The 15598-nt window shown below is 39.8% G+C and overlaps 1 protein-coding gene across 1 annotated transcript in view; it reads right to left on the reverse strand.

The window, feature by feature from the left end:
• The window catches only part of Babam2 (BRISC and BRCA1 A complex member 2), a 400816-nt gene that overhangs the window by 73614 nt on the left and 311604 nt on the right, over positions 1 to 15598 (reverse strand). The window contains exons 8-10 of the mRNA XM_048353209.1: positions 14458 to 14557; positions 11217 to 11287; positions 9564 to 9646 (exon numbers count right to left, since the gene is read on the reverse strand). Of these exons, the coding sequence (XP_048209166.1) occupies positions 9564 to 9646; positions 11217 to 11287; positions 14458 to 14557 (254 nt within the window). The remainder of the gene's footprint in view (positions 1 to 9563; positions 9647 to 11216; positions 11288 to 14457; positions 14558 to 15598) is intronic.

Raw genomic sequence — 15598 nt, forward strand, 5'->3', positions numbered from 1 at the left:
GGTAGGTTAGGCTAATACTGAGATATCAACAGTATACTACTGAACACATATTGTTGTAAAAGTGCTTGCCTTAGGATCTGAAAACTGAGTCATTCACACATAGGAAAAAATATTTATCTGGGCTTAAGAAACCTAGTTTCTATCCTTATTCTTGCTCTTATATCATGAAGCTCAGGTCAGGGTAGCATGATGGCTCAACTCTTACTTCTGAAGGAGAGGGCTTTCAGAAATTCTCTACTGCCACAATTTGTACCATGACTCTGTCATTTTCTTACCTTGCCATAAGTGTTGTACATAATCTCAAAATTATATTTATATTCATCACTACTTTTAATTATAATTATTTGATTTGCTACTAGTTACTATTATTTTATGAGTTAATAAATAATTCTTATATCTCTACCTTAAAAATTTTAATTTAATTAATTTTTATTGGCATTCAGCCATTTGGGGAGGGCATTTCATTGTGAAAGCTCTGATAACAGTACTTCAATATAATTGTTTTCCTTTTCTTAGTATGAGATATCTTATTTCTTTCATTTTAAAATGCTGTTCTAAAGAATGGCTTCACAGGTTTCACCAAAGTTGTCTTTGGCATAAAAATATGTTAAAAACTTCTGACATATGTGCCCTCTAACTGCTAAGAATGCCATTAAAAGCTGGCATACAGACTGGATGGCTCATATTCTAAATGAAATAACTAGAAGCACTTTAAAATTGTAACATCCTCTACAAATGTAAGATTTTAGCTTCTGTGGGTGAGCTTAATTTTTTTTAAAGTCTCAATCATATATTCTTAATTACATTATGGAAAAGAAAACTGTTTGTAATGTCCATTGTTTGGGACCACAGCTCTTCAATTCTACAACTCTTCTAAAGGAAGGCTTTCAAGATTCATGAACCCAGATTTGAATACACTGAGAGTATGTGAGATGAGACCTTTATCTCCAATAAACTATTCCTGTTTACCTCCCCCCCGCAAAAAAAAAATATATCAGTGATTCAAATGGTAAGGCACAAGTCTTGAGCAAAAAAGGTCAGGGACAGCAACTTTGGGCCCTGAGTTCAAGCCCCAGGACCAGCAAAATAAATGAAATAAATTGAAAAATAAACCCCAATAAAAATTGCAATGTGTGATGGACATTCATTATGAATCTCACATGAAGATTCATTATAATTTTTTCTACTTCCTTTTCCTCTACTTTTTAAGAGTGGTTATGCTGTGGCTTAAACTTAGAGCCTGTGTTTACTAGACAAACACTCTAACACTTTTGTGCCATGGCTGCAGACCTCAACTTTTGAAATTTCTCTAATAAAATGTTCCTCTCCCTCTCCCTTTCCCTCTTTCTCTTCCTTTTCTTTAAGAATCATAGCATTCAGTATAGATCCAGCCCGCAGAAGTGTTTGGATTGTATGTTGTTAGTAAAATAACAGTAAAGCATGTAAAGGAGTGAAGTTTGCCATATCCCCCCCGCCCCGCCCCATCTTTCTCATCTCAGAACAGGCTCCCCATACCTGCATTACTCCTGAGTTTGGGGAATCAAGTAATCTTGCAGGTTTTCATGGAATTTTATCAAACCACGATCACTAACCACAGTCATTACTACTAACTAGGTTAAACCAAGATTTTTATAATTATCAGTAGCAAGTTAATTTTCTAGTTAATCTAATTAGTTTTGTTCTTTCCATGGCCACAGAGTGAATCCCTACATCTGGCTAGTATATTTGTGTTGCTGGGCAGGGAATTTGAATCAGATAAACTGCCACCACCACTAGGGAACAACTCCAGCTCCATGCTTCTCTGCCTTCAGCTAGTTCTACCATTTTTGGTGAGATGTCCATTTTTCCTTCTTAGAAATGATAACAGTGGGGGCTGGGGATATAGCCTAGTGGCAAGAGTGCCTGCCTCGGATACACGAGGCCCTAGGTTCGATTCCCCAGCACCACATATACAGAAAACGGCCAGAAGTGGCACTGTGGCTCAAGTGGCAGAGTGCTAGCCTTGAGCGGGAAGAAGCCAGGGACAGTGCTCAGGCCCTGAGTCCAAGGCCCAGGACTGGCCAAAAAAAAAAAAAAAAAAATGATAACAGTGAGCATATCTTTCTGATTTGTGCATGATTGGACATTGACCTTCTGCTCTAGTTCTTGGGGCTTCCAGTTTCTCTTCTGAGAGTGTTTGAAAGTTGTCACCCACCTTGTATCGTGATACTGCCAAACAATTATTTGAAGCTTAGCACAGGGGGTCTGGAATCAGTTTCTAGATTCAAGTCCTGGCTATCACTTTGCTATGCTATAGTTTTGACTTTTGTTTCACAGCACTAATATTAGTATTGCCTTCACAAAGATGTTGACAGGATTAAGTCATATATGCAAAGTATTGGGAACAGTGGCTGGGGCATGGTGTACATGATGACCTGTTAACTATGGTCCTGTGATTTTCAACAGGAACATTTTTTTTCTTGAACTGGAAGACTTCTTTTTTTTAAATTAAAATTTATTGACAAGGTGTTGTGCAAAGGGGGTACAGTTACATAATTAGGTTTTGAGTACATTTCTTGTCATGTCTGTTATACCCTCATTTTTCTTTCCCTTCCCTAGTTCAGGTAGGCACATATACGATATCCAGCAACAGGAACATTTTTGTACCAAGTGGTGCCTATGTATCCTCAGTGTTACTACTTTAGTATTGGTTATAAGAAGAGTTTTTAGCCTGGCACTAGTAGTTCACACCTGTAATCCTAGCTACTCAGGAGGCTGAGACCTGAGAATTGTAGTTCGAAGTCAGCCCAAGCAGGAAAATCTGTGAGAGTCCTATCTTCAATTAACTATACCAAAAAAACCCAAACAAACAACAACAACAACAAAAAACCCAGAAGTGGAGCTGTGGTAGAGTGCCAGACTTAAATAAAAAAGCTAAAGGCAGCACCAGGCCCTGAATTCAAGCTCCAGGACTGGCACAAAATTTAAAAAATAAGATAAAATTATAGGTTACTCTCTGTTAGCAATTTCCTTTACTTCATTGTGTGAGACGACTTTCTGGTTATAATTTGTAAAGGTAACCTCAGCTGCATACATTTTTAAGTCAAAAATCACTGAAAGTTTACATGGCCTTTCTTTGATCAGAAAAACTCACTTTTCACAATCACTTTAATTCAATAATTACAATGGAAAAGAATCATATAACCTGTAAAAGATAAAGAGAAAACAAAATGATTGCCTGCTGTATATCTAATTTGTAACTTCTTCCTTACAGGGGACCCTTTCAGATCTTTAAAAAGGCCCTCTGTACAATACCTTAATAATAATAAAATTGTATTTAAAAATAATAAAAAAGATGTTTAAAAAGGCATTGTATAAATCCAAGGTATCACAATAGGAGTATTTCCAAAGAAGATGAATGAAATAAATATTCAACTTAGTGCAGAACTTATGTATTTTCTAGATGAATTCTAAAGATGAAATGCAGTTTCAATCTGAATCAAAAGAGTGAGAGTAGCTTGTCTAGGGACCTGAGCTCTGAGTCATGAAGTGTGCTTGTGTGTAGAATGAAAAATGAGAGCACTTAGCCTAGCAGGGCTAATCACCCTCAAGAAGTCTCCTGATGAAAACAAACCAGAATGTTTCAGGTGTACAAAGGACTCAGTAGCTCTCATAGGTAAAGTGAAAAGACAGTAGAAAAATTAATTTTTCCCCCATATTGTGTGTGTGTGCTGATACTGGGACTTAAACTCAGGGCCTTACACTATTCCTCCCTTCCCCTCCCCTCTCTGTCATGGGGGTTCGCCTGTTTTGGTCAAGGCTAACAACCACTCGGAGCCACAGCTCCACTTCCAGTTTTCTGGTGGGGTTAACTGGAGATTCTAAGAGTTGCATAGGCTTTCCTGCCTGGGTTGGCTTTGAACCACGATCCACAGAGCCCAGCCTCCTGAGTGGCTACAACCATGAGCCACCAGTGCCTGGCAGATCACTGTTTCTATGGAGGGGTATCGAAGTCTCACCTCTTGGCTCATGGACAGAGTGTCTGCTGTGGTGGCTTTGCCTCTGTGGCGAGGTAACAGTGCAAAAATCAACGTAAATCATTTCCTGTTTAACACAAGGAAGCAGGCTGCTTGATACAATCAGAACTTAAGTATCTGGAGCCACTAACCCAAGCCTTTCAAAAGGTGATCTGATTTCTAACTTATTGGTCTTAATTAAAGAAATAATTTTTTTTTGGGGGGGTGAGAAAATGGATTTCTCCTACTTGATTGATTATACTTAAAAATATGGGAGAAATAGCAGGCTGGTACTAAATCTGTGGAAATAATTATTTCAATTATTTAAATGCTATTTTTTTCTCACTTGAAAAAATAAGTCAAAAATTTGTTAGAAAACGAGCCATCTGAAAAATAAAAACAGTTGTTTTTTGGTACTTACTGTACATTTTAGTCTAATAAATGAATGAACAGGTACAGAAATAAAGATACAGAAAGAATATTAAGAAATTCATGTCAGCATCAGTCATTAAAAAAAAAAGAGAAAGTCACTATTTGTTAGACTCAGCAAACCTGCCACCCCTCCACACCCCCATGACAATGGGGAAATGGAGTGCCATCGCAGCCCAAGCTGGCAAAGGAGCCCTGGAAACAGCAGAGCCACACACAAAAAGAATTGCTTTTCTTTAAAAATTTGACTGTGTCTAGCAATGGTAGACAGGTATAATGCGTTAAACACAGTATTTCATATACTGATACAACATGTATGGCAGTAGCAAAAACAAAGGGGAGGAATAGTATAGTTGTTGTCTTTTATCTGAATTAAGTCACAATTAATGAGAAGTAGATGGGGGTCAAGTTAAAGATGCCTAGTATAGTCTCACAAAGTAATCAAAAAATGAAGCAACCACCCCAGGAAACCAACAGTTAACTCTCCCACTTCTCACTGTGCCCAGCCCACCCAGCCCGCCCCCCACTCTTGCACGCCTCCTTCCATCCACAGGAACACTGGGGCCCATGAGGAGAGGAGTGCATTGCTTCCCCAGGGCCTGCTCTTGTGTCTATTACTTTGCCTTGCGACATGTGTTTCTTACCATTGAGCTTTCTAAAAGCTGCTGGCTTGAAGACATCTACTTTTAAAGGTAAGAGCAATTTGACAAATATGGAATTTCTTTCTCTAGGGCTAATAGAAACTTCTTAGATCATAGCCACAAAACCTTCCAAAACTTTTCTGAATGGGAAAGTTTCTGATCCTGCTATCATGCCACTTCTTACTAACTGATGACAGATGGAGGATAGAAGGACAGAGTAAAGGGAAAGAGAAGTGCCATCGCCTCACTCGGCCAGCAGCTCCACTCCTGGAATTGCCAGATCATAGGATGCCACAGAGTCTCTCTTATTCCACTGGGACCCCCAAACATGTACCAGGTCTTTCCCTGAGGTGGCCTCACTTCTGCACTCTCCCGTAGAAAGGAGTCAGAGCTGTCTGCCTCAGGAGGGGACCTCTTTCCTCTTAACACTTAAAAAGAGTTACCTACTAGCACCTACTCTGCCAACACTGTCTTGTTTGGCCTGAAAGAATGCTGAGGGAGGGGAAGCAGGAATGCTATCTACTTCATGTCCTGTTAGGTCTTCAACCTCCACAAAGTGGTGGAGCCACCCACAGAAGACTGGCTCTATCTCCAGGCACTTCCTTCCTCCTCTTTCACATCTTGAGATCCCAGAATAATTCACTGCAATGTTCTTTGTCATGTCCCTGCCACCCTGTGTTCAACTCCCCATCTTTATAGAAAGAAAAAGGAACAAATGGTCCCTTGAGTGTTGTAGCCAAGCAAACAGATGCTTCCAAAGGAAGGTAAGTGTCAGATGCAGAACTCATGACTGAAGAAAACACATTATCTAAGCAAGCTCTGCTCTGATGGAGCAAGTCCTACATTTTAGAAAAGGAAGGAGCAAAAGGGTGGAAATAATGTGTTTAAGGACAAGCTGTGAGTGAATGATGGAACAGAAAATGGTATCTAAGTCCCTTGGTTCATAGGCATGTTCTTATCTGCCAAGAGTGTAGGCAGTGACATGAAGGGACAGGGGAGCAAACAGCCTGGGGAGGAAATGAACGACAGCCTAAGAAATGCTCTAAAGAAGCAAATTAAACCCCAAGATCCCTTTGTAGCTGTTCTAAAGGAGTGACTGTGATTCTGTGTTTCTGGAAGAAGGTAATTCAAAATCAAGTGAAAATATCACTGGGACTCAGTTTCACATGTCTGACTTGGTAAAGCTAAGACTGGGGTGGAGAAGGAGGGGTAGGAAGTTGTGATTATACAATATCATACAGAATATTCTGTAGAAATTTAAAAGCAACAGTGAACTATCCATACTGAATATACTTACAAGAGGGGTGGCAGGAGCTGGGATGTGGATGATCTTTTACTCCACAGCAACACTGCAAGTGATAATTTCCTTTTGCTAGCTGCCCTGGCTAGAATGTGGATGTGTCCTCCAAGGGCTGCTGTGCTGGGAGTTTGGGCCTCTGTGTGGCAATATTAAGAGGTGGTAGTAGAATCTTGAGGCGAGGCCTAGCGGAACATGGCTATGATACTAGAGGCACTGCTTTCGGGAGAGATTAATGTAATTTCCATAGGAATAGGCTTTTTATAAAGCCATGCCACCCAATGCAATGGGACTCTTCTGCACATAACTTGTTTTGTTTGTCTGCTGTACTGTGACCCAGCCAAGGGGGTCTACACAGATAGCACCATGGCTCTGGTTTCTGAAACTCTAAAACTGTGCACTAAACTGTTCTTGTATAAAGTACATACCCTTGGTATGTTATAGCAACAGAAAACAGAATGGTCTTCGTTTTCTGGTCAAGGAACCAAAAAAAAAAAAAAGAAAAAGAAAAAGAAAAAAGAAAGAAAACAGAATGGTCTTTTTTTTTTTTTTTTTTTTTTTTTGTCAGTCCTGGGCCTTGGACTCAGGGCCTGAGCACTGTCCCTGGCTTCTTTTTGCTCAAGGCTAGCACTCTGCCACTTGAGCCACAGCACCACTTCTGGCCGTTTTCTATATATGTGGTGCTGGGGAATTGAACCCTGGGCTTCATGTATACAAGGCAAGCACTCTTGCTACTAGGCCTTATTCCCAGCCCCAGAATGGTCATTTTTGAATTGCATACTGATAACATAGGTTAGAACTGAAGAATGCAAGAATGTAATTTTTTCTCCCCTTATATCTGATGTTATCTGAAAATCAAAAGAACCATTGCTAGGAGACAAACATAAGTTTCAGGAAAGACTTGAGATGTCATGCCACTTCAGGAGGAAGAAACTGGTTAAAGCTTTTAGCCAATTTATGGTGCATTATGATAGAGTTGCCCAAGCTACTTTGGGGGCATCTAGTCATTATCACCAACATTTCAGGCAGGATACAGACTCCTTTGGATAAGCTGGGTGAGTGCAATTGTGCCAGGTAAGTATACTTTTAGACATGAGCAATGCATCTGAATAAAATCAGGGTCTGGGTTGGGGTATCAGGATGGAATAGAATCTTGGGGACCAAAGTGTGGGATGGATGGAAGTGGCAAAGAAGAAGTAAGATCCTACCATAGCACTGAGACTCAGAATGCAAAACTAAAGCAACAACACTTGAGGTAAGAACAGTAGAGGCCAGAAGCAAGAGTCTGGCTCAGGTTAGTAGAGGCTGAGATGAAAGTGAGCAAAGAACAGTTGGAAAGAGGCCTTGATCGCAGTGCTTCTTCCTCCAGTGGGTCCTGCTTGGCAGGCTGAGTGCCATATACTGATGTTTCTAGAAGCCTGGCTACCAGGTCTCCCCATGTGCATATGCAGAAACTAAAGCAGGGTGAGGTTTGACATAATGATTTGAACCAAGTAGTTGGAGGCACACCTAAGTTGAAAACCTTTTTCTCACCAACTCTATTCATCTGTGTACATTAATTAACACAAAGTGATATGTGCTTCCATTTTCAGCTACAAGGATGGCCTCAATGTATGATAAGCTACTAAGCAAATTATGAAGCACTTCATGACAAGGTGTAGAATGCCCATCAACATCAGCACTCCATGACCTCTATGTAGAGACTGTCAACATAAGGTCCTTTAGAGAATTTCTCCCTACGGACATTCCCTTAATATCTGTTGGTATAAAAGGATGCTTTTCCTGTTTCTTTTTGTAGGTCATGGGACTTGAACTCTGGACCTGGGTGCTATCTCTGAGCTCTTTAGCTCAAGGCTAGTGCTCTACCACTTGGGCCACACTGCCACTTCCAAAATCATGCTGTTTTAAAAAGGGCTGAGTGTGGTGGCTTGAGCCTGTAATCTCAGCTACCCAAAAGATAGAGATGAGAGGAGAAGCTACCTCAAACAGCCTAGATAAGGAAGTTACCAAGAACTCATCACAGCAAACAAACCAGGCATTGTGTTTCAGGTCTGTAATCCCATCTATTGGGGAGGTAGGAGTAGGAAGATCATGGTTCGCTGGCCCCAGGTTCAAAGCACAAGAGAATATAAAAAAATCAATGGAAGCAACAAGGGCTAGTGGTAGAATACTGGCTTACCAAGTATGTGACCTTGAGTTCATACCAACTCAAAAAAAAAAAAAAAGAATTTGAAGCAAAGTCTGCTGGGGAAGATAAAATTCCCCCAAAGTTTGTCTCTTTACACTATCTGGTACTTTGGCTAAATAGGGCCAAAGCATTTCTTCCTGACATCACCATTAAGGTACCAGGGAAGTTCTACCTACCAAATGAAGCCAACTGCAATCCACTGCTCCCCTCTCCCCATCTCAGGCAGGAATTCCTTGACTTTTGACTTGAAAGCAGTATGTGGTAAACTGTTGCTAAAGCATAAAGAATATGATTGACTTGCAACTTGAACTTGGCATCATATGTCACTGATTCTTATGCAGTAAGGAAATACAAGCTAAAGTGTTCATAAAAGGAATGCTGGACAATGTTTATTGACTTTATTGATTGATTAGTACAACACAACTACCATTTAAGTATGCCAATAATGTGTAAAACACCAAGGCCGGAGATTAGGGATTCATTGAAATGTTACCTCACCTTTAAGTTATGCATTACATATTAACAAAGTTGTAGACCTTTCACTTCCCAAGAATGAAAACCAAATGATCAAAGCATGTATGTTTTGAGTTATCCTAAAGTTTTGAGATCTCATACTGGAAAGAGGCTTTGAAAAAAGAAATCCGTCTAGAGCAAGATTGCTCTGGCCTGGAGACATTGACACTGTGGATTCAATAATTTTGTGCTAAGAGGGGTTGTCCTAGGGCACTGGGCCATTTTGTTGCATTGCCTTTACCCACTAGATGCCAATATTATGATTCCCTCTCCCTCACTGTGACAACCAGAAGTGTCACTTGACATTGCTAGATGTCCCCTGAGGGGCAAAACCATCCTGTGGTTAAGGATCACAGATTTATAGACACTTTGGTTTTCTGATCACACAATAAATATACACATGCTAGAACTAGGGCTCTGAACACTCACATACTGGTTACTGAATATCATTTGTAACAGTTTTAAATGCACGCTGATGTTGACAGCAAAAGGATACTCACTGTGTACAAGAAAACAAAAGTCTTTCCACATGAGCAGCAGAGTGAGTTTTGTAAAGCCTTCTGCGTCATATTCCACGACACCTCTAACAAAAACATATACAAACAGAATACCCTCATCAAAATAAGATCTAAAAGAGACATGATCAAGTTAGGATTCTATTCATGAGGTCAGGGCTACTGAATCTCAAATAGATTTCAGGTGGGTGAGGGTCAGGGAGAGTGTGAGGTTTGCAATGCAAGTATCTAGGTTTAAGTCACAGATTTGCCATTTGCTATTATGACCTCTGGCAAATCATTTAATCTTTGAATGAAACGAGGAAATGGAGGCTTTCTCATCTGTCAAGCAAATACAATATTGGTAAACTTCCTCTCATGGCTGTGGGAAAACAAGGCAAACTATAAAATTCAAGCATTAGTTACGAGTTATGAATAAAAGAACAAATTAAGAAACGAGATCAGCAATACCACTACAAAGCCTAATGTCACCATCCATCTAAATCATGTCTCAGTTCCCCTGGGTTGCTTGCAGTCTTGAGAAATGACAATATGACTATATCTGGGATTAGTGTTACTTTTCCTCTAAAGCATGTAGAATCCTTTGGTTGGTTCTTCCCCACTGCCCCCATCCCCTGACCTCTTGGTGAAGTAGCCATGTCATGGATGAGTTCAAACGCGGTGTCAAGAGAGAACAGCTCATGATTGCTGAGGGTGCTGGCAGAGCCACCCATGCTCCCTCTGTGCCATGGCCACAGCTCCATGTCTCCTGTTTCCCTCCCAGCACCGGAGTTCCACTCCTCTCAAGTCCGAGTCACCACCTTGGGGTCTAATATTAGATCCCCCATCCCCAATCAAGAGGCAGTGTTGGTGGTGGAATCCTGTCAGGAGACCTGATTCCTAGAGAAACGGAGCTCCACTCTGGCTGTCTTTCTTCTCAGTGTGACTTCCATTGGGTCACTGAACTTGCCACAGTCTCAGGGAAAAAAGGAAGCAAAACTTCCTGCCAGCCTCATCTCATTGACTACACTAGAAGATGTTGGAAGCAAAGCACTTTGCAGGCAGCAAAAAGCTCAGAGATCAGGACTTACTTCCATGGTTGCAGGCATTATTACCATGGTTTGTGTGGCTGGGCAAGGCATGCTGCCTCTCTAAGAGAACATTTGCTTCTGTTAATTGTTAAAGAATGCAACAACAACAACAAAAGGTGTGGTGTTGGTGGCTTATGCCCGTAAATCAGAGCTACAAGAAGGTTGAGATGTGGAGGAATATGGTTTGAAGTCAGCCTGGGTTGAAAATCTGGAAGAGCCTGTCTCCAAAATAATTAGCATAAAGGTGAACTGGAGGTGTGATTCAAGTGGCAGGTGAGCAAGCCGAGCAAGTACAACCCTGTTGCTGGGGGAAAAAAAGTAAGGTAAGAAGGGCAGTGGATGGTGTGGCTCATGTGGTAGAAAACCAGCAAGTGCAAGGCCCTAAGAACTAGCAGGAAAAAAAATTTTTTTAAAGTAATTCTGGGAGCTCTAGAGTAATAAGCAAAATACCAAAAGCTATCTATCATATGTAAGAACTTAGTGCTGTTTTCTTAATCAAATCCCCTGGTCAGAGTTACCAGAAAGTGTGGGTATTGTTGGTATATGGTTTAAACAGGGTAAAACTTACGTGCCAAAGTGACTGAGGAAAGCAGCAATATACTCCCTTCTTTTGTGATATCCTTGAATCACATACTGCACCTAGAATGAGAACCCAAGCTGAGAAGTAGTGTAGAAAATTCTCAATGCTTTATAGAAAAACTTCAAAGATTCAGAGAAGTAGAAAGAATGGGAAAATAAACACCCATATTCTCATCTCCTATATTCAACAACTCTGAATATTTTGTCTACTTGTTTCATCCAGCTATCTACCTACCCATCTATCAATCAATCTTGCTGAAACATTTCAAAGAAAATTAGAGACATTGTGACAGTTTAAGCCCTAAATAGTTCAGTATGCAACTTCAAGGAAGTAAGATGTTCTCCTATTCACTTAGTACCTTGTTCCAAGTGCCTCCGGGTTTTCAAAGGCAGCAACAATCAAGGTTTGAGGCATGTTATTAGTTTGTCTTTTTAAATCTTTCAATCTATAATAGCACGTCCTTGAGTGTGTGTACTTTGTATGTTTGTGTATGTCCGCAAGCATGCACATGATCGCCTTTGCAAAGACATTGGTTAGTTATTCTGTAGAATGTCTCAATTTTCTGATTGCTTTCATTTTTTCCTTTACTGTCTACATTTCTTATAAAGTAGAAGCTAGTGCTAAAGGTCTGATTAGTTTCAGGTTCAACATTTTTAGCAAGACATCTTCACAAGCTTCTCCAGGGGGTTAAGGTGACAATAGCCAGGTGACTCCATTGTAAGGAGCTGTGATGTACCCTTTTACCTTGGTGAGTGTGTTTCATGGGTACAACCCTGCCCCCAAGCCCACAGTATTTACCCCTTGAAGAAGCTGAAGGCCTAGTTCCCCATCAACCATTCACTTAGGAATTTTAGTATTTTGGGGGAGATTCTTGGCTGAATCAATCATTTCATTAATTAAAAATAATGTAATAAGATGGTAAATGGTAGGCTTAAAACCATCTATCATTCTTTTTGCATTTATCACCTGACATTCTCTGTACAGAACTTTTCCCCATCAATTGGAATAAGTTGATTAACTTAAATTACTACTGAAGAGGTAAGATAATACTTCTTTCGTTTAAAAACCCTGAAATTCAGAATAAGTATTATAATCAGAGATTGTATCTTTTTATATTTCCTTGTTACCACCAAATGACAGCTTCTATTTTAAAATTTGTGAACTCATTAAGCTAGGCATTTGAAGGGTAGTCATTTACTCTCCAGCTTCTTCCCTAAAAACAAATTATTTACAGTGTCCTTGCAATGGTTGAAAGAAACAGTAAGAATGAGACCCCCAAATTTGTTTACATTGGCTGTAGCCACAATACATTTCCATGGCTAATGAAAGCTCAAGATAAAGTACTTGGAATAACCTTGACACAATTGGTACCGATAGTCCTGTTGTACCCTTTAAAAGTAAAACAATTCTATTTATATAATAGGGGTTTATGTCGATTTACAAAAACAGTGCTTACTTTGCAAGCTTAATGCAGGATCAGAAATGTTATTTTCGGAAAAGAAAAACAGATGATAAGCTTGCTTAAGTGGCTTTGTTTGAAAAGGGGATGAAAACAGTTCTGTGTACTTGATTTTAAAAACAGAAAACCATTTTAACAGAAACCCACAACAAAACTGGCTATAAAGATAGATTCCAATGTAATTATGGAAATTCATTTGAAGAGATTGTTCCTAAAAGCAGCCCATACTGTCCTCATTTAGAGCAAACAGAAGAACACCAATTTCAAAAGACAAGTAAAATTAATGAAAGGGAACCAGATAAGAAAAATGAACTGATTCTTCTTACATTTCCGGGAAAACAATAATATATATATATATATATATATTTTTTTTTTTTTTTAGGAAAATGTATGACTAGAAATTAATCTCAATTGGAGAGCTTTAAAAAGGCTTTTCTTCTCAGTTCTGTAAGACTCAATTTGCATTTTTCTCTATAATTCTGGGACACAGATTTGAAGGCACTGCAAAGCCCCAGAATGTAAATAAGGACTCTGTCCTCTGCATATTCTCATAGGAGGGGGGGCGGTTGGGGGAATCTGGCCTCAGGAGAAGCCACCATTCCATGAGAGGTCCCAGGCTGCAGAGTTGCCAGATTTCAGTTTCTTTGACAGAAAATCATACGGAAGCCTTTGAGATATTATTGTACATCAAAAATGTTTCCTATATGAAGATGCAGTATCTTTCCAATGAGAGACAAAAGATCTATTTTTTCAAGCCAATATGAACAAGTCAACAGGAACAAAGAAAACAGTACTTTCGTAATTAAACCAACTGAGTCACAGTCCACATGGGAAAGGAAAGAAAGCCAGAGTTGCTAGTGCATTAATATCTCTAGTTTTCAGCTATATACCCTGGCTAGACATTAACTACACTCATATGCTTTCTGGAAATACCTGACAGCCACCATTATAGTAAATTCAGCTACTTGTAATGGCTCATGAATACAACTAAAAGAAAGCTTTAGATGATCTGATATGGCTGGGTAGAAGACTAACAGATCTGGAATTTTTTCCCCTTAAGCAAGATTCTAATGAACTGCCTCTTAGATATGACAGGAAGAATCAAGGATTCATGATTAAAAGGAGAGGTTCAGAAAAGCAGGAAGAAATGAGTAGTTTTAAAGAATTACCCCGTGGCATTGTATATACAAATTGCATTGCTAAGTGGCAAAAATTCAATATTTAACCTAAAAATTAATGAAAGTGAGGAGAGGGGTAGGATGGGAAGAGTGGGTGAGAATGTGAAAAGGGGTGACATTCATCAAAAGGCACTGTATTCATAAGCTGCTCTGTTAAATAGCAACTCCTTTGTACAACTACTTAAAGAAGATACTATTTTTTAAAAAGAATTATATCGATAGCATCTAGTGACAAGTACATTCATGGATGTATGTATGTAATGGAAGGGGTTAGGTTACTAGGCTACATTTTGCAAAAACTTGGGGAACAAAAGGAAACTCAAGAAAGGGGTGACTTAAATCTCAAGATATCAAATAAAGAGATGAAGGTAAGACTGCAAGAGGAAGTCAGGATCCTTAGAAAGGGAGAGGAAAACAAGGAAACAGCAGGAGAAACAGATGGATTAAGATTCCAAGCAGACAAGGTGATATTAGATGGTGGCTAAAGTAAAAGATGGTCTGAGGCAGCAGGAACACTCAGGGTGATTCTGGGGATGTATGGTATGGGGGAAAGGATCTCAAAGACACGAGGGGTCATGGGACTTCCATTTACCTTGTTGGTGAGCAGGTGACAAACTTGAGGAACATAGTCAATGAGACATCCTCCTCCTGGAAAAGCAGGAATATGAAGAGCTGAGGAGCCTCCCAGGGCACTGAAAGGAAAAGAGCACAGGATTACTTATCTTAGGACCCAACTTCTCTCTTCAAAGTCTGACCACCAACTGCCGTGGCCTAAGAATGATAAAAATATGGGCTTTGCTTTGTTATTAAATTCCAGGATTTTAACTCATTTGCTTACATTACCATGTTCATTCTGTACATCATTAAGAACACTTAAGGATTTCATCACATAAAAGTATAAATTAGCAAATTTGACCAGCAGAGTTAAATTTTAGACCAACAATAGTGGTTGTATATACTATTGTGTATATTACTCAGGCTTTTATACTTTTTACTTTTTGTTGTTGTTGTTGGTTGTGGGGCTTGAACTCTGAGCTGTCCCTGAGCTCTTCAGCTCAAGACTAACACTTTACGACTTGAGCCCCTTCCAGTTTTTAAGTGGTTAATTGGAGATGAGTCTCTCGGAGTTTCCTGCCAAGGCTGGCTTTGAACTACGATCCTCAGATCTTAGTCTCCTGAGTAGTTAGGACTACAGGCATGAGCCACCGGCACCGGCTACTTTTTAACTTTTATACTCTGCATTGTGTCTAATTCAGGACTGTACAAAGGTAAGTTATTCATAAGCATGTGAGCTGAACTAATAATTGATGGCACTTTACAACATTACAAAGAAGAGACTAATTCTCTAGTTTATCAGTCCTTTGATCTTGTATTTTTTTTTTTGGCCAGTCCTGGGCCTTGGACTCAGGGCCTGAGCACTGTCCCTGGCTTCTTTTTGCTCAAGGCTAGCACTCTGCCACTTGAGCCACAGCATCACTTCTGGCTGTTTTCTGTATATGTGGTGCTGGGGAATTGAACCCAGGGCTTCATGTATACGAGGCAAGCACTCTTGCCACTAGGCCATATCCCCAGCCCAGTTGAAGAGATTTTCAAGCACTGCTCTTATTCTGCCAATTTATATACACTGATTTAGTCGTATTTCATTTTAGTCCATGAAGAAATAGAAGGTAAGATCTCATCATAAAAGCTCCTTTTATGCTTTTTCCCTCACAAGTTTTGCCTGAGACTCTGCC

This window comes from Perognathus longimembris, chromosome 8, assembly GCF_023159225.1.
Source record: "Perognathus longimembris pacificus isolate PPM17 chromosome 8, ASM2315922v1, whole genome shotgun sequence".
Taxonomy (NCBI): domain Eukaryota; kingdom Metazoa; phylum Chordata; class Mammalia; order Rodentia; family Heteromyidae; genus Perognathus; species Perognathus longimembris.